At 57.3% G+C, this 21,204-nt stretch overlaps 10 protein-coding genes across 10 annotated transcripts; 4 read left to right on the forward strand and 6 right to left on the reverse strand.

Moving 5' to 3' along the window:
• Positions 1–173: 173 nt before the first annotated feature.
• ACRALDRAFT_209490 (uncharacterized protein) lies at positions 174–3,950 on the forward strand (the record flags this gene model as incomplete). The annotated part of the gene is given in 27 exon segments (XM_071022695.1): positions 174–204; positions 242–271; positions 324–388; positions 433–568; positions 618–661; positions 738–797; positions 882–923; positions 985–1,064; positions 1,093–1,152; positions 1,205–1,245; positions 1,299–1,364; positions 1,477–1,506; positions 1,573–1,612; positions 1,645–1,665; positions 1,729–1,845; positions 1,917–2,002; positions 2,044–2,182; positions 2,261–2,584; positions 2,608–2,693; positions 2,725–2,757; positions 2,788–2,891; positions 2,917–3,299; positions 3,343–3,402; positions 3,420–3,426; positions 3,474–3,529; positions 3,602–3,699; positions 3,727–3,950. 27 exon segments carry the CDS (start codon positions 174–176, stop codon positions 3,948–3,950), a joined length of 2,463 nt encoding a protein of 820 aa, XP_070873050.1.
• A 314-nt stretch (positions 3,951–4,264) lies between these two features.
• On the reverse strand, positions 4,265–4,712 carry ACRALDRAFT_2109483 (uncharacterized protein; the record flags this gene model as incomplete). The annotated part of the gene is made up of 2 exons (XM_071023425.1): positions 4,265–4,348; positions 4,446–4,712. 2 exons carry the CDS (start codon positions 4,710–4,712, stop codon positions 4,265–4,267), a joined length of 351 nt encoding a protein of 116 aa, XP_070873051.1.
• A 1,297-nt stretch (positions 4,713–6,009) lies between these two features.
• ACRALDRAFT_1069936 (uncharacterized protein) lies at positions 6,010–6,446 on the forward strand (the record flags this gene model as incomplete). Its single annotated transcript, XM_071017715.1, has 3 exons — positions 6,010–6,036; positions 6,093–6,152; positions 6,189–6,446. The coding sequence occupies 3 exons, from the start codon at positions 6,010–6,012 to the stop codon at positions 6,444–6,446; spliced, it is 345 nt and encodes a 114-aa protein (XP_070873052.1).
• Positions 6,447–6,842: 396 nt separating this feature from the next.
• Positions 6,843–8,383, reverse strand: ACRALDRAFT_2043128 (uncharacterized protein; the record flags this gene model as incomplete). Its single annotated transcript, XM_071021322.1, has 2 exons — positions 6,843–8,140; positions 8,230–8,383. 2 exons carry the CDS (start codon positions 8,381–8,383, stop codon positions 6,843–6,845), a joined length of 1,452 nt encoding a protein of 483 aa, XP_070873053.1.
• A 1,107-nt stretch (positions 8,384–9,490) lies between these two features.
• On the forward strand, positions 9,491–10,248 carry ACRALDRAFT_2108037 (uncharacterized protein; the record flags this gene model as incomplete). Its single annotated transcript, XM_071023359.1, has 2 exons — positions 9,491–9,953; positions 10,010–10,248. The coding sequence occupies 2 exons, from the start codon at positions 9,491–9,493 to the stop codon at positions 10,246–10,248; spliced, it is 702 nt and encodes a 233-aa protein (XP_070873054.1).
• Positions 10,249–10,458: 210 nt separating this feature from the next.
• ACRALDRAFT_2043130 (uncharacterized protein) lies at positions 10,459–11,376 on the reverse strand (the record flags this gene model as incomplete). The annotated part of the gene is made up of 2 exons (XM_071021323.1): positions 10,459–11,193; positions 11,281–11,376. The coding sequence occupies 2 exons, from the start codon at positions 11,374–11,376 to the stop codon at positions 10,459–10,461; spliced, it is 831 nt and encodes a 276-aa protein (XP_070873055.1).
• A 297-nt stretch (positions 11,377–11,673) lies between these two features.
• Positions 11,674–13,079, reverse strand: ACRALDRAFT_1063005 (uncharacterized protein). Its single transcript, XM_071016707.1, has one exon. It carries the CDS (start codon positions 12,903–12,905, stop codon positions 11,910–11,912), a length of 996 nt encoding a protein of 331 aa, XP_070873056.1. The 5' UTR covers positions 12,906–13,079; the 3' UTR covers positions 11,674–11,909.
• A 546-nt stretch (positions 13,080–13,625) lies between these two features.
• On the forward strand, positions 13,626–15,011 carry ACRALDRAFT_2043132 (uncharacterized protein; the record flags this gene model as incomplete). Its single annotated transcript, XM_071021324.1, has 1 exon — positions 13,626–15,011. The coding sequence occupies one exon, from the start codon at positions 13,626–13,628 to the stop codon at positions 15,009–15,011; it is 1,386 nt and encodes a 461-aa protein (XP_070873057.1).
• A 251-nt stretch (positions 15,012–15,262) lies between these two features.
• On the reverse strand, positions 15,263–16,840 carry ACRALDRAFT_2043133 (uncharacterized protein; the record flags this gene model as incomplete). The annotated part of the gene is made up of 1 exon (XM_071021325.1): positions 15,263–16,840. The coding sequence occupies one exon, from the start codon at positions 16,838–16,840 to the stop codon at positions 15,263–15,265; it is 1,578 nt and encodes a 525-aa protein (XP_070873058.1).
• Positions 16,841–17,140: 300 nt separating this feature from the next.
• On the reverse strand, positions 17,141–21,037 carry ACRALDRAFT_1081247 (uncharacterized protein). The gene is made up of 2 exons (XM_071019121.1): positions 17,648–21,037; positions 17,141–17,583 (listed from the first exon to the last, which is right to left on the reverse strand). Exons 1-2 carry the CDS (start codon positions 20,790–20,792, stop codon positions 17,519–17,521), a joined length of 3,210 nt encoding a protein of 1,069 aa, XP_070873059.1. The 5' UTR covers positions 20,793–21,037; the 3' UTR covers positions 17,141–17,518.
• Between the last annotated feature and the right edge of the window lie 167 nt (positions 21,038–21,204).

The following is a 21,204-nucleotide window of genomic DNA, read 5'->3' on the forward strand; positions in this document are numbered from 1 at the left end:
GTCCCATGCGCGACAGCAGAATTGTGCGTCGAGTTCGAGATCTAGATGCGTCGTATGTTGTAGTTGTCGGGCGCAGCAACAACTGAGACGTCCAGAGTTACTTTACTGGAGCAGATTTGAATACATAATCATCATCACTTTGGGAGCAGAAGAGCGGGGAATTCCGAACACAAATGATTCCCATGATGAACGCTCGTCGCAGATGTAAGCCCGACTGACTAGCTACGCAGGCCATCACCAGTCATCGACGACTCGGAGGACGAAGAACGAGGTACAGGAAAGGGAAACCCAAGATAACTGTACGTACCTAACCCGTAGCCAAGTGCACTCGAAATCGTGCCTCGTGCTGGTACCTACCTACGAAGTAATCGAGGGCACCTTGGTCGTAGTGAACTGTGGTATCCTTGGTAAGGCTTATGTGATGAAACCCAGCTACGTCGAAAATACGTCATTCACACGATTATCTGTCGATACTCGTCGTCCAATGAAGTCGACTCGCTCGACTCTCTCCGTGTAATTACTCGGGTGGTTGATCTCCTTTCCTTCCACATCATCATCATCATCATAAGTTCTCGAGTACGTTGTACGTAGTCCTCGATTCAGCGACAAACAGGTAGTGCGCGCTGAGTGGCGTGGGAATTTTGAGGATAGCGAGACGACAGTCATGTTTTAGTGATACGATGGCGGAGCGTTAGTCGCCTGCCCATGATTTAGACTCGTGTGTGCCCCGCGACGAGACTACACTATCAGTACACTACGTTGTACAGTTCAGCTCAGGGGCGCAGGTCGATTTCATTGTTCAGTAGCCTCCGTTCAGCTTGGTGATCATACCAGGCACTTTGCAATTAGGTATTATAGTTTCGCTGATAAATCCAGTCCAGTTCAGTCCAGTCCAGTCCACCGTCGAGGCCCCATTGCGGAGAGTGCCGTTACGGAGAAATAGGAGAACGGCTAACAAAAGGCGAAAGCCGAATGATCATCAAGACGATTGAGGTCCGGCAGAGCAACTTGACCATTTTCGGCCATTGGTCCAGGCCAGGTACTGTACGTTGTAAGTCGTGGGGGTGTGGGGAGGAAATGGTTAACGAATAGGTACGTTGTACGTTGTATGTACGTTGCATGTCTTGTGGTGCATTCCAACGATGGCAGGCAGTAGTGTATAGTATGGCAGCCGTGTCAGGTAAATACGTGAGACACTTTCCAGGCACCGCGTTCAGAGAGTAAGAAACATGTCTTGCTCGTCGAGTGCTGATTGATGGGTGTTTTACGGTTTACCTTTGAGCCCATGTCAATTCAAGACATGGGAAAAGCAAAGAAAGATTCTAGAGACAAAGACTGCCGACCGCCGACGGGCATCCAACTATGTACGAAGTACAACATATATTGGGCTGCATAAGGCAGAGCGGTGACGGGGAATGAAATCGGTTTATCGGTTTAGAGAAATCAGACATACCAAATACAGTGTACCTGGTTGAGTTGAATATCTGAAAGCGAATGCTTTACAACGTGATTTTCGAGGTTCATACGCAGTATACAACTAGCGATTACGAAATATTTCACCTTACCCCTCAGATGCAACGTTCCTTGCCGGCCGCATGCGCAGGTACACATCGTTGTACATACAGCTGCAGCCGATTGATGCAGCAATACGGAGTACGGAGGATTGTACGTTGTACGTTGTAAACCCTAAACCAGCACAACGTTAACATGTACCCCGCATTATGATAGTGCTATTCCGCTCCCCAAAACTCCATCTCGTCAAATTCCGCTCACTAAATGCGGGATCGTCAATCCACATCTAGGTCCGTTTCTCCGTTTCTCGCCGTCAACTGGCATATGCACAATGTATGTGTAATGTACACTACGTCGTACTCCTACCATACAACGCATGTACGTACCTTCAGACATGCATGGAGGCCAAAAGTCATGCCCTGTCCTCTCTTCTTCCGTTCCTTCCTTTTTCTCCAATCCTCCCCTGGTCCGATTTTGATTCTCAATATCTGTTAGACCGAGACCTTATCTCACCGGTGCCTGTTCCTGCAGGCACCATGGTCGGAACGGTCAGAGTCATCGGCGATATGCAGACCATAGGTGCTTACTTGACATCCAAGTCGCTTGATGTCTTTCACGGCCCCGACCCCTGGACCCTGCTGCACAGCCTGATGAGTGTACAACGTACGAAGTACATAGGTACCGTAACTTAACACAAGTGTCGAGCCGATATACCTACTTACGCACACTTATAACGTGGTCTTGTAAGTACATCGGCTGGACAGTTTTGTCTCGTCACTGTACATCATATGCACAACAGTGTACCTTACCTGGCGTACTGGCAGGGCGAGCAGGTCGCCCACCTTAAACCTGTGACCTCTCTCACCGCCGTTCTCTACGCCCTCCCCCGCGCACTAAATACCTCAATACATACACACTACAACTGCTGTCCGTTTGCAGCCTTAGCGTCCCGTCGCTCTAGAGTCCACTTGGCGGAAAGCGTCCAACGACAAGCTCCCGTTCTAGGCATCGACGATTCACGATTCATCCTCTTGGTGAGGCTGTCGCGCCGTCTGCGTCAATTTCTTACCTTGTCCTGTTTATTCTAAATAATAGCCTGCTTCCCACATCACCTTTTGACGGCTCGTACCCCTCATTCTCTCTACACCACAACTGCACCATGGACTACCCCTCCGATTCCCGTGCAGTCGAAGGTGCAAGTGCAAGTGCAAGTGCAAGTGCAAGTACGAATACAGTACACTACAAGTGCACGTGTGCATCCGTGTAAGAAATAAGAAACAGCAGACATGAATGGCGGGGTTGGTGACGGATCCCTCGGCGTTTTCGGTCAACGCTATCAATCCGTCACAGCCATTGTACCAACTGCCCCCGTTAAACATGTGCAGTAAACCCATGGAATGAAAGGATTTAAAACGTACTGTACAAGCACAAGACATGATTCAAACAATTGGGCCCTGCCGCTGGACTCGTCAACATCCAAGACAGACAAAGCGAAAAGGGCATCATCTGATAATCCGCGTCTGGCAGTCGGTGTGTGCTCCCTACAGACATGACTCTGCGAATGCCCTCATTTTGGCCATGTTATCTTCACCGCATCGTCCCATGTCTCGCATCCAGAAAGCTATCAGCCACCGAGGCTGCAGGTCATTGGGCATTGGGGTAGTGTTGGGTGACCAGGCCGAAGGTCGCATCGGCGATGTGCCAAACGTTGCTTCCCATCCCGATCATCGATTGACCGGTGCGGAGATGATAAGTGAGATGGATGGTGGTAGAATAGTGCATACTCTGTCCTATTGGCTTCCATGACTCTCGTTGTTATCTGGTCCCCAGTGTGCCTATGAACGCTCGAGAAGCACCCGAGACCGTTTCGAATTGCCTTGACGGCGGGAGTCGAGAACAAGAACTACACTCACGCTTGCAGAACTCAAGGTTGCAGAACTAAAAGACCCGACAATGTTGAGAATGTGGACGCATCTTCACAACATGGCGCCGACCGCGTCGGAATGAAGAACTGTACGTGCCACCGCGTTAAGTGTTTGGGAGGTCATGTCTTATCAAAAATGTTATACCACGGGCCATATGACTACAGGACAAAGTTGATAGCACTCCCTATTACCTGCATTACGGCCTCCCAATGGCAATCCCACATCTCACTGGCCCAGAGTAATGATCAAAGGCCGGATATCTGTGGGGTAGAGGAGTAATGTGTTTCAGACTATTCGCTTGGCTTGCTACAGGAGCAGCAGGATGACGTCGACCCCATCCCCAGTTACCACGAGCGCGACCGGACCGAGGTGCTTTGCAAGAGGAGACTGGCGTCCAAGGCACACGGCGAGCCAGCGGTTCGACGATTTGTCGTCATGCCGAGTCGGGGACAACGCGAGATTCGCAACCGGGAGCCGAGGATCCCTCCCTGTAGTGTAGTGTATCCCCCCTGATCCACATCGGAAACCTTTCATACTTCGTAAGTAAGCAGGCAATGCGAGACTTGATCGCCCGTGGTGGCTGCTTCTGGTTTCCCACTGGTAGACAAAAGTGACATGTCGACGTCGGAGCGTGTCAGTGCGGCCCTGAGATCAACATCCCGATCATCACGCGGCGCAGAGCCCATGGGGACTCGGTGACACTATCTTCATTATCGTCATTATGGTCTTCTCCCAGGTATACGAATAAGCTCCTGGGTCTCTCTATGTCTGGGCGGCGGCCGCAGGGATACGTTGTAGTCGAAACGCGTGTCGAATAGGAAAAAAAGTTACTCGATGATGCCGTCATGTTCGCCGGGAAGTCTCTTGACCCGCTTCTGTTCCCAATTGTCCAAGTCCTTGGCCGCAAGGCGCTGCATGATTCGTGAGAGTTTAGCAGGTCAATTCCAAAGAATTTGGTTCGTTCGAATGGAGGAGAAAATAAGAGGAAAAAGCGCTGTGCGGACTCACGTAATACTCGTCTTTCATGTTGACTTTTCTCGCGTTCCTGCGCAGACCCAGCTCTTCCTCCTTTGTCACCTGGCGCACTTTCCGGTCGTACTTTTCGTAGCGGATGGCGGTTGCCGGGGTCAGCACGAAGGACGCGGCGATCATGACGGTGATGAAGGGTAGGCCGAAGAGGAGGAAGGGGTGCTTGGACAGCTGGGCGCGGTAGCGGGAGCCGAAGGAGCGGGTTTCGGCAGTGGGGACGAAGCGTTTGCTCCTGAAGACGGACATGGCGGCGGTGGAGGGTTGTTTTTCTTTGGCGAGTAGGCAAGGTGACGGGTTCCGAGTTGTACGATAAACTATGGCAATCGTTGAAACGGCTCGGCCCGTGGTGTTGTCGTCGCGGTTGTCTGTATTGCTATAATTTCGACAGCTTCCTGTTGTGCAAACGGGGCGGTAAATATCGGACAGATGGGACACAATGTGTTGATGGGCTGATGATGGCGGAAGATGGGATCACGATGGTCGCGACACGACAGCTACAGAAGTTTCAAGGCCTCGGGAACCGGAGACGAGACCCACCCTGCATTTACCGACTGGAGTGGAGCCTCGATGCAACTCCCCGCCAACGTCACGTGATATGATGTCGGTGTCTGGCCACTTCGGAAACCTGTCGTCCACATCTTCTCTTATCTCATACTCGTCTTATTACTTTGGATCTCCTGATTCAAGTTCGACTTGGATTCCGAACACAACTAATAGTATGCCACGTCAACCCGTTCAATCCCTCTCCACCTCGGTTGACAGTTTACTATACCTACGTTTGTATATAACTATTCGTTGGACATCTGGTATCACCCAATCAGCCCGCTGTTGCTCCTTTCAACGATCTCTCACTCAATGTTGGACAGCTGGCGCCGGTAAACTTTACAAGAGTCTAGAACCCCTGACGGTATTCCTAGGTGTCTGTCTCAGGCTTGTGACTTCTTGTCCAACGGTGCTCCCAATTCTCCGAATGCTTCCGGATCCCGCTTTCGGCCAGCCCACTTAGTCGCGGACCTCGAGTCGTCCGCCTTGCGCCGTCGCAACTCAACTTCGGCCCAAGTCCCACACACCATTGCGATTCGCCGGCGCTATCCCGGTCTCTTCAAGCGGAAGATCTTAACACGTATGATTCTCGAGTCCCATGGGCCGTCCTGTTTTATCTCTGTCCGTCTCCGTTATGTCTGCCAGTTTCGCAAACGGTCGCAAGTTGACCGTCCCTGGCGCTGACTTGGTGTGTTTCCATCTTGATGTCCGGCCGTCCACACCGTATCTTTGTCTTGCTCTGTGTAGTGAACATTCGTCCATAATGCCCTCGTCTCATCTCGCAGATCAACCCACCATTCCCAGGTCTCCCCTTAAGCTTGGGTCAGGGCTGTCTTGTACAACGTTCCCATAAAAGACGGATAATCTCCTCCATCACCTAGCTTGCATATTCGCCACTCTACTTGCCAGACAGGCACAAAAGATTGGAAGTTTTCTTCTTGCTTTTCTTCACTCGCCGTACTTTTATCGTCTTTGATCTTGCACACAAGCATCGGCCACAATGCCCGTTTACTGCTCCAACTTTTACGTGCGTGGCCCATCTCCCACTCTGCGAGTGTCGATCTAAATTAACATTGATACCAGGGCTCCGTCCAGTGCCGGGGCTATGCCCCTCGCTTCGGCGAACGCTGCACCTTCTGCACCGTACGTACCCAGACCACCTTCTCGATTTCCTTCTAGCACCCGCATAGCAAGGCCAAGCTAACTCGCGCCTCTTACCAGATGCATGGGCGCGGTAGACCACTGCAGCCAGGCCGCCTTCCGGCCTCCGAACCAGACTGGACTCCCTCTCGCACACCGTCTGACGAGGACGAGGACGACGAATTCGATGTACACGAGGGCGACGTTTTCAAACAAGCCTTGCGTCGGCGCCGTGGCGCGGGGACGAGGGTGCGACAACAGTTGCAGTCGCTATTAGACGATGGGCAGTCATCATGACTATCGTCGCAGTTGCGTAGACTATGGAGACATCTGAGACGAAGATTTTGACGTTTGTGGCGGCTTGGGTACCGGAAATGCTAGACACTCGGCACTCCTAGATTTGGAATTACAAGGGGCGTATGAGGCAACAAAGGCATGGGTTGGGGTCCGCTACTTGGACTTGGAAGGGAGTTTAGGCGTTGGGTAGTCCCTGGTGAACTGGACAGATATACGTCTCATGATCAAGAAATGGGTTAGATGAAAGGATACCAAATATTGAAGGGGGAAAGGGAAAAACAATTTCTAGTAATATGTCGTGTATTGATTCCTAGGCTGCATATGGGTATTGGGTTTATCTCCGCCGTTTCCTCCCTCAACGTCACGTCAGTCTTCATGCTCTACTTTCTCTACTTCTCACGAAAGCTTCGGGCTCGTTTTCCCGTCCTTTATTGCATCAACCCCTAGGGCATCCTTGCCGGAACTTTCAGCAGGACGATCACCGTCGTTTCTGCCGTCTTCCGAGGCTGCATCAACTCCCGGTTGGAGCCGTTGCTCGTCCTGCGCAGACGGGCCGTCGTCTCCACTCTGTTTGCTTTGGCCAGATTCGTCAGGGGCGGGAATAGCAGCGGCCTGGCCGGAATGCTTTGCTGGCTCCGAGGGCTTTTTGTCCTCCTTTCCCTCTTTTTCTTCGCAAGAACTGGCACCTTCAGCCTCATCGCCCGCTTCCTTTGAGGCTTCTTTGTCCTTGGTGACTGCCTCGACGTCCTGTGCAGACTCGGCCTCAGCCTTGGCCTCGGCGTCCGCGCCCGCTGCCTTCCGGCCCTCATCTGTTTTGTCACCACCGACGGCAGTGCCAGCACTGTCATCCTTGGAAGGTTCGAGGGTAAGGGCAGTTTCAACCTCCTCGGCCAGCTTCTGAATCTCACTCTCAATTTCGTCGCGACCAGCGCCGACATCGGGATCGACGCGAGCAATCTGGCGCTCGGCCTCCTCGTCACCCACGATACCGCGCCAAAGGGCATCGAGCTCGGCAGACCAGCCAAGCAGGGCAGCGAGACGGCGGATTCCGGCATCGCAGGGTCCCAGCTCCAGCACGTCGTCCGGGCGACGGCCCATCTGGCCGACGCGCTCCTTGTTGAGCAGCAGGCGCGGCACGTGGGGCTGGACGTACTCGGGCAGGCCGGCGAAGGGGTAGACGGTGAGGCTGGTGCCCATGACGATGACGAGGTCGGCGGTGGCGGGGAGGTGGCTCGCGTCCTTGAAGGCGGAGGGGAGGGCCTCGCCGAAGAAGACAATGTCGGGCTTGACGAGGCCGCGGCACGAGGGGACCTTGCAGCGCGGGACGACCTCGCGCTGGACGTGGTCGAGCATGTCGTCGTCCGGGTACGGGGTGTGGCACTGGATGCAGCTCTGGGTGGCGAAGCTACCGTGGGCCTCGATGATCTTGTCGGCGGGGACGCCGGCGCGGCGTTCGAGGCAGTCGATGTTCTGGGTGAAGTTCATGAGGAGGAGGCCCTTCTTGGCGAGGAGGGCGACGAAGGCGTGGGAGATGGTGGGGTGGAATTTGCCCGGGTAGAGCTCCTTGGCGAGGTAGTAGAAGGGCTCTGGGTTCTTGCGGAAGTACTCAATGTCGAAGACGGCCTCGCCGTAGGGGAGGTTGAGGCGGGCTAGGTTGTCGTAGAGACCTGTGCCGGGGGAGCGAAAGTCGGGGACTATAGAGATTGTCGTTGAGCATGAGATGATGGCATGAGAGTGGGAGGCAAAGGAGGAAGGGAACGGGAGGAAGGGAACGGAAACGTACTTCCAGCGGCGGTGGAAATGCCGGCGCCGCACATGACGACGATGCGCCGCGCGGGCGCATTCTTCATGTAGTGCGCAAAGGACTCGAGACTGCGGTCCTTGAGTGTCTCGGGCGGACGGCTGGAATCCACCAGGACGGATTCTTCGTTGCCCATTTTGAACCTATGCGGTTTAGGCTGGGGGGGACGGGGACGGCGTCGGCGACCTATTTTGACGGTGGGAATGGGAAGATGGGGAAGCGGGTCAGGGATGCTGGTGTATCGATATGAATCGATATGGAGAACACGGCTGGCGAGGAGAGAGGAAAAGGCTGGTGGGAGACGCGAAAAGAGGTGGACGAAAGATGGAAGTTCAAGGTGAAAGACCGGCGCAAGAGGTGAAGGTGAAGTGAGAAGTCCGTTGTGGGGTACACCGTGGCCCCGCTGTAGCGCTGTGGCCTGCATCACACCCGCTGTGTTGACATTGTACTACTGTGGTACTGAGTAAGAAATTGTAAGGTAGTCCCTTGTACCCAAATTGAGTCATACCAAGTACACGGGACATAAAAATGAGTCTGACGTTGGAGTGGTTTATAACCATAGTCCCGAATAGTCTATATTATATATATATATATATCTAAACTATAGTCGGAATAACGGGTCTCTGTCTTATATCTTATATCTTACATTTTAATAGTATCCCGTCGGAGTGGCAGAAGAGGGATAGCGGTGATATAAGTTCACCTTTGACGGCGTCACGGGTCCTGGCCTAAGAACTCGTGATGCTTGGACATAAGGACTTTGTGTTTGGGTGTTGGGGATGGACGTCTTTATGTGATACGCAAACATTTCCCTAGTGCGACGGTTCCGCGACGTCTGTTATGGAAGTTACCCCGCCCCCGCATTGACATACCATGGTAAGGAAGGGCTCAGGGTTCAATGTACCTTAATGCCTACCAATGTATACCGATGTATCACGTCCAGTACCAGGGCTTGTGTTAGGCACCGACAGAATCACTCGTTTCTCGTTATCCCATGGCGGATCAGCTCGAGTGCTGCTTTGTCGTGGTAAAAATACAAATAAAATAATACCAAATCAAATACATGGCAAGACAAGACCAGGGGCACCTGCATAGGATATAGATAAGATAAGGTGGTGTAGGGTAGGTACAGGCACAGGCCTAATTGTCTGGCCCAGCTCACCGCAACATCACTCACCTCCTGAGACGAACAACGAAGCTCACCTTCTCACACCGTGACTCGAGGAGAGAAGAACTAAAAGACATGTCTGCCTCGCAAGCCAAAGTGCTTTCCATAGGGCCTCTGGTACCTTCCCCGGCCCCTTCCCCGCCCCTCCTCCCAGTCGTTTCCCCTGCTAACCACCTGAAACCCCCCCGTTTCACCTTTACTCAGCCCGAAAACGAGGCGGCCTGGATCAAGCTCAGCAAAGTCACCTATCGAGACCCGACCGGCAAGACGCGCACCTGGGAATCGGCCGAGCGCCGCACCCGGCCCACCACCAGCGACGTCGACGGCGTCGGCATCGTCGCCCTCCTCCACACACCAGCCGGCCCGGAGATCATCCTCCAGAAGCAGTACCGGCCGCCCATTGACCGCATCTCCATCGAGGTTCCCGCCGGTCTGATCGATGCCGGCGAGACGGCCGAGCAGGCTGCCGTGCGAGAGCTGCGCGAGGAGACGGGCTATGTCGGTGTCGTCACCGAGACTTCGCCTATTATGTTCAACGGTGCGCTTCGCCTTTTGTCCCTTCCTATCTCCCCATGTTGACCTAACGCCCTCCAGACCCCGGCTTCTGCAACACCAACCTCCGTATGATCCACCTATCCATCGACCCGAGCCTCCCGGAAAACCAGAACCCGCAGCCGCAGCTGGAGGAGAACGAGTTTATCGAGGTCTTCACCGCTCCCCTGGCCACCCTGTGGGACGAGTGCAAGAAGCTCGAGGTCGAAGGGTACGCCATTGACGCGCGTGTCGGGACTCTGGCCGAGGGTATCGAGTTTGCCAAAAAGTTGAAGCTATAGCGTTCTGTGAGAAGGACATTTTTTTTTTGGCATCGCGTTTTGAGCAAGTACCCGGCCAGATCTGTCGTTGATAGAGGTAATCATGTAGAAGGTAGACGGTCCCATGTAGAACATATCCCGGCGATTTCCCCTTGCACCGAGATGGAAGAGTCCGTGTCTTGTGAAAAAGGAGGCGAAAGGTGAATTAATAGGGAAATGTCTACAAAGACCTCATATCTTGCCCTCCCTCTGAAGAGCCTCCCATAAAGCCAGGGCCGCGAGACATTTCGCATCGCGCGCACCGACCCGCCACAGGTCCCGCATCGGCACGAGCTTGAGGGTGATCTTTTCCCCATGGTCCCTCAATCCGGTCAACCGCCCGGCCCAGTCTCGGAGTTGCGCCCTCGGTACCCGTCTCTCGTGGCTGTAGATGGTGATATGTTCGTCACACCCGCCGGCAGAAGGGTACATGGCGTTCGGCAGCCTTTCTTCATCTTCGCCTTGGTCCGCAGCCAACTCGCTAAGACAGACGAGTTCGTCCTCGCGGATTTCCAACCCCAACTCCTCCTGCATCTCCCTGGCGGCGGCTCCTGCGAAGGACCCGTGGCCGTCCACCATGCCGGCCGGTATCTCTACAAAGGCCAGGCTGGCGGCCGGCACGCGCGGCTGCACGGTGAGGACGGCGTAGCGCTCATCCGAGCCGGAGTGTGGGTCGACGTCGTCCGGGATGAGCATGACGAGCACGGCGACGCTGGGGCCGCGAAGGAAGACGCTGGCGGGGAGACGCTCGCCTGCGGCGTTGGAGACGTCGGCTACTGCTTTGAGAAAGCCTACCCTGCCCGTGCCGCCGAAGATGTCGAAGGCTTGGATGGTGACCGAGGTGAGGCGGTAGGGGTCCTGGTGGAACGGGTGGGTTGTGGTGCGGGATTGGAGGGATAGTGAGTGTGTGAGGGTTGAGATCCAGGTCTGTCGAGGTTTAACGTATGATTGCTTTGGTTAGTGGTCCGAATAATGATGAATTGAGGGTGAAGGGCCAAGGGCAGAAGATGGTACAGTGAATGGTTTGAAGTTGAGGAGTTGGTCTTCCGAGAGACCTTGGGGGAGGGTGACGGGGATGTTGTCGTGGTCTTTGAGCCGAATCGACGACATGGTGCGGACTGATGATGGTTTTCCGATGCTAGATGGAAGTGAGGTGACGGGACGGGTGAGAGGACGAGAAGGGACCACGGTTGACTTGGAACGAGGCCTTGGCGATGAGATGAAGGCTCGGGTTTGACTGTTGGGTGTTGTGAGAATAGAGCGAATCGATAAAATGTCGGTTGTTATGCGTGAGTTCGACCACCTTTTCATTCTCTGGATCGAGTGGGGGTTTAACCAGGTTGAGTTAATTGGAGGTGTAGTGTAAAGTGAAAGTGGAAAAAGACGGGAGGTGAATTTATTGATTTTACATTTCGAGACGGTCACTCGAAGTCGCGTGACATCACACCAAAGCCCAGCTCGCGCCTCACAACAGGCCAACAACATTATCTCGTGACGCTGATCACAACTTGTATACATATATGACCGACTTCATTATCAATGATCAAAAGTGCTAAACATGCTATATAACCGCTACACGTCGTTTCGTAGGTAATCATAATCCTGCAGGCGTGGCGCATAACGCCAACAGACACAGCCCCCTTCTAGACTGCCCAGTAGACCTCAACACCCACCTTTTGGACTTGGTTGGCCCAGCCCGGGAATCGCGCCTTGGCCCAGATCGTGACCACATCCCCCAGCCTCAGGCTTCGCACAAACTCCCCGCTGCCACTCAGCTTCCCCCGACCTCGCCGGGCCAGCTGTTCGGCCTCGGGCGAGTCCGGCTCCGTGTTGTCCGTCCAGGACCAGACGATCCGGTAGTCGGCGACCATGCCGGTCGCCGTCCTATTGCACTGGATCTTGTGCTGCTCGTTTGGTGAGATTGGATGCTTGTATCGTGGCGCGTCCTCGACCACTTCGGTCTCTGGGTAGACGGGGCGCAGGTCCGCCACTTGGAACGGCCGGTCGGGGGGCGACCGTGTCTCTTTTTCCTCGCCCTCACCTCTTCCCTCGTCCTCCCCTTTTCCCTCGTCCTCGCCTCTTCCCTCGAACCTCTCCAGCCCGGCCTCGAACCACGTGCACGACCCCTCAAACGTCCCTCGGTCCTGCGCCGCGCCGCCCCAGCCCTGATCCCTGCTGCGGAGGGTGAAGACGACTTTCCGCACGGGGTGCTCGAGCGTCGTGGCGGCCCCGAGCTTCTGGAACGCGTCAACCGGCGCGGCCTCGCGGAGCGGTTGCGGTGCAGCCTGGGTCGAGATCCACTCGTCGGGCTGTGCGACGCTGTCTTGGCCGAACCCCACCGGAGGGCTGCGGAGGATCAGCGCGTTCTCGCGGTCCCTGCGCCCGCCCGAGATGCGGATGCTTTGTCTTGCCGGTCGCTCAATCACGGCTTCGCAATGGGGCCAGTACTCGGCATGGTCGATGATCATGTCGACCACCTCGGGCGGCATTTGCGAGCTTCTGCCGAGCATGGCCTTGACTACGACGACATCGATGGGTCGCGGCTGAAAGTTGCCGCTTGTGTGAACAGTCTGAGAATGCATGTCGGCTTGGGTGAAGAAAGAGGGGACGTATTGCCAGAGCCCAGAGAAGAAGGACATGGGGGAATCTGACGTGGAGGAGTTGAATATATAGCAATTATCAACGTCTTTGCTGTATGTTATTATTCTTAGGTACTAGTGTAAGTGTTAGAAAAGCCTTGTAAGCTCGTGCTGTGAGAGATGCGTCCGATGCAAGGCGTACAACGTATAATTAATCAAAACAGTTGATTGAGGGTTGGAGGTGGTGAAAGTGAATGGAGAAGCCAGGCAGCTATGGAGTTTGGAGGTACGTTGTACGTACGTCACTCTGCGATGACATAAGAAGATAAAATTGGACCACCCCGGCGTGTACATAGCTTTATCTTATCAGCACGTGAAATAACACCATCGGAGCTCCCATCTTTGGTATTCCCAAAGAGCTCCACGGATTCATCATCTTCAACCACCATGTCGAAAGATGCGCTGACAAACCAGACCGCCAGGCCTCATGGACTGGCCTTGATCTAAGTTCCAGGTGGTCGGCTATCATCTTCATCCCTCTTCTGATTATCAACCCCCTCCTCCTCCTCCCCCTCCCCTTACACAATGGCGTTGCAAAGGGTTGCGCCCCCGGCCTTCCGCACTCTGACAGCTTCTGTCGCTCCCAAGAGATCAGCTTGCGCTCTGGCCAAGACAAGAGACGTGCCAATCGCCCAGAATCAGAATGTACCGGCGAGACGGTTTCACTCCAAACCCCGGAAAGCGGCCGCAGCCGGAGCCGGGGTGGCTTCCAACCCGCCCATGTCGTTCCCCTGCATCGATGCCCTCGAGAACCGATCCGCCACCCTGAGGGCGAAATACCCTTCCAGCGGGCCCGAACCCTCCTACACCTCCGGCGCCACCCAGACATGGGACTGCGAGGAGCCCCTCCTCCTGGATTGGGGAGACGTGCTGCCCGAGTTCACCGTCGCCTACGAGACGTGGGGACGCATGAACGACGACAAATCCAACGTCATCCTCCTACACACCGGCCTCTCCGCCTCGTCCCACGCCCATTCGACCGACGTCAACCCCGAACCGGGATGGTGGGAAAAGTTCATCGGTCCCGGCGCCGCCCTGGATACCGACAAATACTTTGTCGTCTGCACCAACGTCATCGGCGGCTGCTACGGATCCACCGGCCCGAGTAGCATCGACCCGGCCGATGGCCAGCGCTACGCCACCCGATTCCCCATCCTGACCATAGACGATATGGTCCGCGCCCAGTTCCGCCTGCTCGACACCCTCGGCGTGAAGAGACTCTACGCGAGCGTGGGTTCCAGCATGGGCGGCATGCAGTCCCTGGCCGCCGGCGTCCTCTTCCCCGACCGCGTCGGCAAGATCGTCTCCATCAGCGGCTGCGCCCGGAGCCACCCGTACAGCATCGCCATGCGCCACACCCAGCGCCAGGTCCTCATGATGGACCCCAGCTGGAAGCGCGGCTTTTATTACGGCGGCCTGCCCCCGCACGCCGGCATGAAGCTGGCGCGCCAGATCGCCACCGTCACCTACCGCTCGGGCCCCGAGTGGGAGCAGCGCTTCGGCCGCCGCCGCGCCGACCCGTCCAAGCCGCCCGCGCTGTGTCCCGACTTTCTGATCGAGACGTACCTCGACCACGCCGGCGAGAAGTTCTGCCTCACCTACGACGCCAACAGCCTGCTCTACGTCAGCAAGGCCATGGACCTGTTCGACCTCGGCCGCGCCCACCAGGTCGCCACCAGGGCGCGGAGGGCCGACCGCGCCAAGCGCCTCGAGGAGACGGGCGCGCTGTCCGCCTCGTCGCCCACCGACCCGGCGTACAGCCTCACCTTGCCGGATCAGCCGTACGAGGAGCAGCCGTCGCTGTCGTCGGACGATAACGGCGCGGCTTCGCCTGATGCGGCCGTCGAGGTCTCCTCGCGCCCGCCCGACGACCTGGTCGCCGGCATGGCCGGGCTTCGGGACATCCCGACGCTGGTCATGGGAGTGGCGAGCGACATTCTCTTCCCGGCCTGGCAGCAGCGGGAGATTGCCGAGGCGCTCAAGCTGACTGGGAACAGGAAGGTGACGTATACAGAATTGAGCGAGGAGATGAGCATGTTTGGACACGATACCTTTTTGTTGGATCTCAAGAATATCGGAGGCAATGTCAAGAACTTTTTGGACTAGAAAGGCTTTGGCAGGCGTTGTGTTTGTTGGCAGTTAAACGTTCCTATGGAGTGTGTCAAACGATGCTTTTCTGGTTACCACAGCTTGTGGCAAGAAGCTGAGCGATGCGAGCGATATACGAATCATAGTATGAATATTGGGATAGGCGTTTCGTCACGACTGGTCCAGATGCAAGGCCTCATAGTTCCAATCACTTGATATTCATTGGGCTCATCTCGCCATATATACAATACATAACGACACTGGCTCTTTTACGCATCGAAAATCAAGACCACACCGTCATCGCCCGCCGTAACCACCCTCTCGCCCGTGCTCCCCTGCACAAAGCCCAACACGCCACCACCCTCGCCATCCCCGCGATGTCCTTTCCATTCCTTGACCAGACCGGCATCCGCAAGCGTCGGAGCAGGCACCGCACCGCCAGCAGCAGCAGCCACAGCCGCGGGATTCTGTCGCACCGCACCACCACGCAGATCCCACCTGCGCACGACGCCATCCATACCGCAGCTCGTGAGGAGCCAAGTGCCCGGCACAAACTCGACCTGGACGACGCTATGGTCCTCATGGGCGCCGGCAATGTTGCGCCGCACGGCAAAGCTGCGCGTGGCGTCGTAGACGACGATACTGCCGTCCACACTACCCGCCGCAAGGAGCGTAGTGGACTGGTTCGGCTGGCCGCCGGTGGGCGACACGAACGACAGCGTCTCGATGCTCTCCGACTGGGTCTTCAAGCTGGCGAGGATCTGGCCGCCCGCCGAGACCTGCTGTGAGGAAGAGGCAGCCTTGCCTCCCGACTTGGCACCCCTAGCAGCAGATTTCCCACCGGCCGCTGTCGACGCGGCGGCGCTCAGCCGCGGCAGGGAGACGATCCTGATATTTCCGTCGGCGCCGCCCACGGCGACAAGGGACCCCAAGGGGTCGATGGCGATGGAGTACAGGCCCCCCTCGATGGCGAAGCGCTGGTCCTCGGCCGTCAGGCTGACGACGGTCTGGCCGTTGGACTCGACGACGCCGCGGGCGGCACCGAGGCCCCACACGTCCCAGACGTAGAGGGAGCTGTCCTCTGCGACGGTGGCGAGGAGGGAGCCGTCCGGGGTCCAGGCGCCGGCGGTGCAGGCGCCCATGTGCAGCCAGTAGGTGTTGACGACCTGGAGCGGGTTCTCCGGGTCGGCGGCCGGGTCGATGGTGTAGACCCAGACCGAGTTGTCCGAGGCGCCCAGGGCCACGGTGTTGGGGTATTCGGGCGACGGGCAGGGCGCGACCCAGTTGATCTCGGGCACCTCCTGGGCCTCGGCTAGGAAGGAGATGGTGGCGGCGGCCGGTTGGGAGGGGGATTGCGCGGCGGCGGGCAGGGTGACGGTGTAGGCGCGCAGGCGGCCGTCGAGGCCGGTGCTGACGAGGAAGTCGCCGCGGGGGAGGGTGAAGGTGAGGGCGTTGATGGAATCGGTGTGGCCCTCGATGGCGAAGAGGGCGTCGAGCTCGGTGCTCTGGGTCGGGCCGGCGCCGCTGTAGCTCGCTGGGAGGACGGGTCGGTCCGGGGCGGCGCTGGTGTCGAGGACGTAGCCCTTGCCGGGTGCGTCGTCGGCGTCGCCCTCGGACCCGCCCGTGGCGATGAGCGATGGATGGACGGGGTGTTGGGCGATGGCGAAGACGGAGTCGGCGTGGCCGTCGAAGAAGGCGATCGAGTCATTCTGTATGATGAGCTCTTCCGTGTCCGAGTCCATGGCGACGTCGCCTTCCTCGTCGTTCACGGGGACCTCTTCTCCCACATCTTCGGCGTCGAGAAGCTCGGGGTGGTCGTCGGCGTGGTCGGGGCGTCCGGACGGCATGATGAGGGAGGTGATTCGTGGAAGGAGAATTGGTTGGTTTTCGTTCTCGACGGAGAGTGTTGATTAGGAAGAGGGGAGGTATGGATGAAGGGACAGAGAGAACGAGGTTGGTTAAAAGTTGCTTGATAAGCAGATGATTTTATTTTATTTTTTATTTTCTTCAATAATTCCAAGATTTTCCCAAACGCATGGCGGGGGCGGGGTAATAATTGGTTCGGTGTACGTACCGCTACGTAATCGTCGGTGAGTCACCTGATAGTTTTTGACCGAGGCACACCGAGCTCACCGATATTCTCCGTGGGAGACATCACAACCAATTTACATAGTGCTTTTTCTATTGTAGAGTCTAGAAACTATGGTCTCTTTGTACTTCTATTCTTATCAGGTTGTCCATATAATGAATTCCCTTTCCATCTTGCCAAGACGAAGATATCCCAAGAAAGAAAAACAAGAACAAAAAAGTCAAAACGTCCCGTTCAAGATCCCAGGTTGAACCGCTGAATCGCTTTGCATGTTAAATGGATACTGTCCCGTTCCCTTCCGGACGCCGCTGAAGTGTTGAATTCTTGAATGTTGAATCGATCTACTCCGTGTATGATCATGCTGGTCGTCCCCCAATGTAACTGTCGAGGTCGCCCTCTGTCTATCGTGACAAGCCCCGTCGTAGAATCGTCATGTCTAGGCCTCGCCCGTGGTGTCTTCGACAGGCGGGCACGTGCAGAAGAGGTTCGTATCGCCGTACGCTATTTCCGTTAGAAACAATGAAGAACAGAAACGGAAGGGGGGAAAAGAAAGAAAGAAACTCACCATCGTCAACCCTCGCCACGCTGGGCCAAAACTTCTTCTCCCGCAGCCACGGCAGAGGATACGCAGCCTTCTCCCTCGAGTACGGCCTCTCCCACTTTCCGTCGTCGCCCAGGATCACGTCCTCCTGCGGATGGGGCGCGTTCTTGAGCACGTTGCCCTCCCGCGGCTGCCTGCCCTCCTCGACCTCGCGAATCTCCTCGCGGATGGCAATGAGCGCGTCGACGAACCGGTCGAGCTCCGCCTTGCTCTCGCTCTCCGTCGGCTCGATCATCAGCGTGTTGGCCACGGGCCACGACATGGTCGGCGCGTGGAACCCGTAGTCCTGCAGCCGCTTCGCAATGTCAATGGCCTCGATCCCGGCCGACTTGGAGAACGGCCGCGCGTCGAGGATGAACTCGTGCGCGCACCGCCCGGCCTCGTTCGTGTACAGGATCTTGTAGTGGGACTTGAGGCGCGCGAGGATGTAGTTGGCGTTGAGGATCGCCATCTGCGTCGCCAGCCGGAGGCCCTTGTTGCCCATGAGCGAGTTGTACGCCCACGGGATCGGGAGGATGCCCGCGCTGCCGTACGGCGCGCTGCTGATCATCGGCTGCTCGGCCTCCGGGTGCAGTCCCGGGAGGAACGGCGCCAGGTGCGCCTTGACGCAGATGGGTCCCACGCCGGGACCGCCGCCGCCGTGGGGGATGCAGAAGGTCTTGTGCAGGTTCAGATGGCACACGTCGGCGCCAATCTCGCCGGGCGACGAGAGACCAATCTGCGCGTTCATGTTGGCGCCGTCCATGTACACCTGGCCGCCGTACTGGTGCACGAGGTCGCACGCCTTCTTGACGTCGGGCTCGAACACGCCAAACGTGCTGGGGTACGTGATCATAATGGCGCCTAGCTGGTCCGCGTGCTTCTTGCACTTGGCCTCCAGGTCCGCCAGGTCCAGGTTACCCGTCTGGTTGTCGCACTCGATGGGCACCACCCGCATGCCCGCCATGGCCGCCGACGCCGGGTTGGTCCCGTGGGCCGACTTGGGGATCAAGCAAATGTCCCGCTTCTTCTCGCCGGGCTGCTGCTCGAGGTACTTGCGGATCACCCGCAGGCCCGCAAACTCGCCCTGCGCACCCGAGTTGGGCTGGAGAGACGTGGCGTCCATGGCCGTGATGCCCGAGAGCTGGTCCTCCAACTCCTTGACGAGAGCGAGGTACGACGACATGTGCTTCGGGTCGGTGAACGGGTGGGGCGTAGCAAAGGTATCCTTGGAGATGAGCGACATTTCGGTGGCGCCGTTCAGCTTCATGGTGCAAGACCCCAGAGGGATCATCGAGTGGACGAGAGACAGATCCTTCGACTGGAGGTGGTAGATGTAACGCAGCACCTCCGTCTCGCTCCGGTGCGTGTTGAAAACCGGGTGGGTCAGGTAGTCGGACGTCCGCCGGAAGGTCGCCGGCAGCGAGTCGTGGACGCCACTCGCATCCTTGTGGAACAGCTCGGCCGCCAAGTCGGCGCTGGCCGCCGCGTCGCTTCCCGTTGCCGAGGCGAAAGTGGCCGCCAGCCTATTGAAGGCATTCAGATCGGTGGCCTCGCCGATGCTGATGCCAATGTCGCCGCCGCCCAGCCGACGGAAGTGGAGGCCGAGCTCCTCGCCCTTGGCGATGATGGTCTCGGCGAGGTCTTGGCCGGCCTTCACCACCACCGTGTCAAAGAGGACCCGTCCATCGGGGCTGTTGCGAGGCTGCTCGACCGCGAGGCCGAACTGCTCAGCCAGCGCCTGGACGCCGCGAGCGCGCGAGACCACCCGGGAGGCGATCTCCCGGAGGCCCTGGGGCCCGTGGTAGACGGCGTACAAGGCGCTCATGTTGGCCAGCAGAGCCTGCGCCGTGCAGACGTTGCTCGTGGCCTTCTCCCGGCGGATGTGTTGTTCTCTCGTCTGCAGGGCCAGTCGCAGGGCCTGGCGGCCCGTCCGGTCCTTGGAGACGCCGACGAGACGGCCGGGGATCTTCCTCTGGTGGGTTTCGGTGACGGCGAAGAAGGCGGCATGCGGACCGCCGAAACCGAGAGGGATACCAAAGCGCTGCGAGGTGCCGAAAGCAATGTCGGCGCCCCACTCGCCGGGCGGGGCGAGCAGGGTCAGGGCGAGGAGGTCGGTGGCTACGCTCAGGAGGGCCTTCTGGCCGTGGACGACATCGGCCAGGGCCTTGAAGTCCTCGACGTGGCCCCTGGTATCGGGGTACTGCACCATGACACCGACCAGGTCGTCGCCCAGGGCTTCTATCCGCTTGTGGGCATCGGGAGCGGAGAGATCCATCGTCTCGAGCTTGATGCCGAAGCCCTCGGCCCGACCCTGCAGGACGGAGAGGGTCTGCGGGTGGATCATGTCAGAGATGACGTAGGTCTTGCCCGGCCGCTTCGACCTAGACGTGGACAGGGCGTTCAGGGACAGCGTCATGGCCTCGGCGGCGGCGGTGCCCTCGTCCAACAAGCTGGCGTTGGCGATGGGGAGGGCGGTGAGGTCGGCGACCATGGTCTGGTAGTTCAGCAGGGACTCGAGGCGGCCCTGGCTGATCTCGGCTTGGTAAGGCGTGTAGCTGGTGTACCAGGCCGGGTTCTCCAGCACGTTCGTCTGGATGACCTTGGGCGTGATGCTCGGGTAGTAACCGGCGCCGATCATGGGACAGGCGTACGTCTCCTGAAGCTTGAGCTGGTCGGCGCGCGCCGCGATGTCGCTCTCAAGCAGAGGCTTGTTGCCATTGGGAACGAGATTGTCTCGTTTCGAGAGGATATCGGCCGGGATGACCTGGGAGATGAACTCGTCGATGGACTTGGTTTCGGGAGAGATGACTTTGAGCATCTGCTGGGCATCGTGGGCGCTCGGACCGATGTGGCGGGGGATGAAGGAGTGCAGCTCGTTGAGGGGCTCGAGGGAAGGGTCGGAGGTGGTCTCCTTGCCGAGAGCCTGGGTCCGAAGGGATGTGATGCTGAAGCAGCGGGCTCCTCGTCGTAGAACGCTGGCTGATGGTCGAGAGCTGATGGAGGCGGTCCTGGTCGCTGCTGCGGTCAATGTCGAGCGTCCAGCGACATGGAGGCCAGAGCCAACCACCGTCGGCGATGATATCCTCAATCGCAGCTGGCGCGGGAGTGACAACCTAGAGGAAGCCATTGTGAAGAACAGCCCGTTCGGGCGAGGACAAGAGAGTCAACAGAAGGGGAACGATCAGTCGTTCCCAACTATCCAAGGACTAGACTCCAAGCTGGGTGTCTTGTCTTGTAAGTGTCTAAGCAATTGAAGTTGGAAGAAAATACGGAGAAAATAATATAAAAAATGGAGAAGAGATCGGCCAATCCGTTCCCTTCTTATCAATTTTAAGGAACTGTGGAAATAGTCGGGGGATCTTGTTGGTGGCGTGAGGGAGGAAACCTTGGGGAGTCTTCGGCGGGGAATGGGACTGAGATAACCATAACCGCTACTCCGGGCATGTGAGATACGGTGTAGCCAGGTACCTTATCTACCTGTACGTATCGTATCACTTTCCCTGTTATCGTTCCGAACAGTAGCCGATAGGAAGGGTTTT

The sequence above is a fragment of the Sodiomyces alcalophilus genome (assembly GCF_042370955.1).
Source record: "Sodiomyces alcalophilus JCM 7366 unplaced genomic scaffold ACRALscaffold_6, whole genome shotgun sequence".
Taxonomy (NCBI): Eukaryota; Fungi; Ascomycota; class Sordariomycetes; order Glomerellales; family Plectosphaerellaceae; genus Sodiomyces; species Sodiomyces alcalophilus.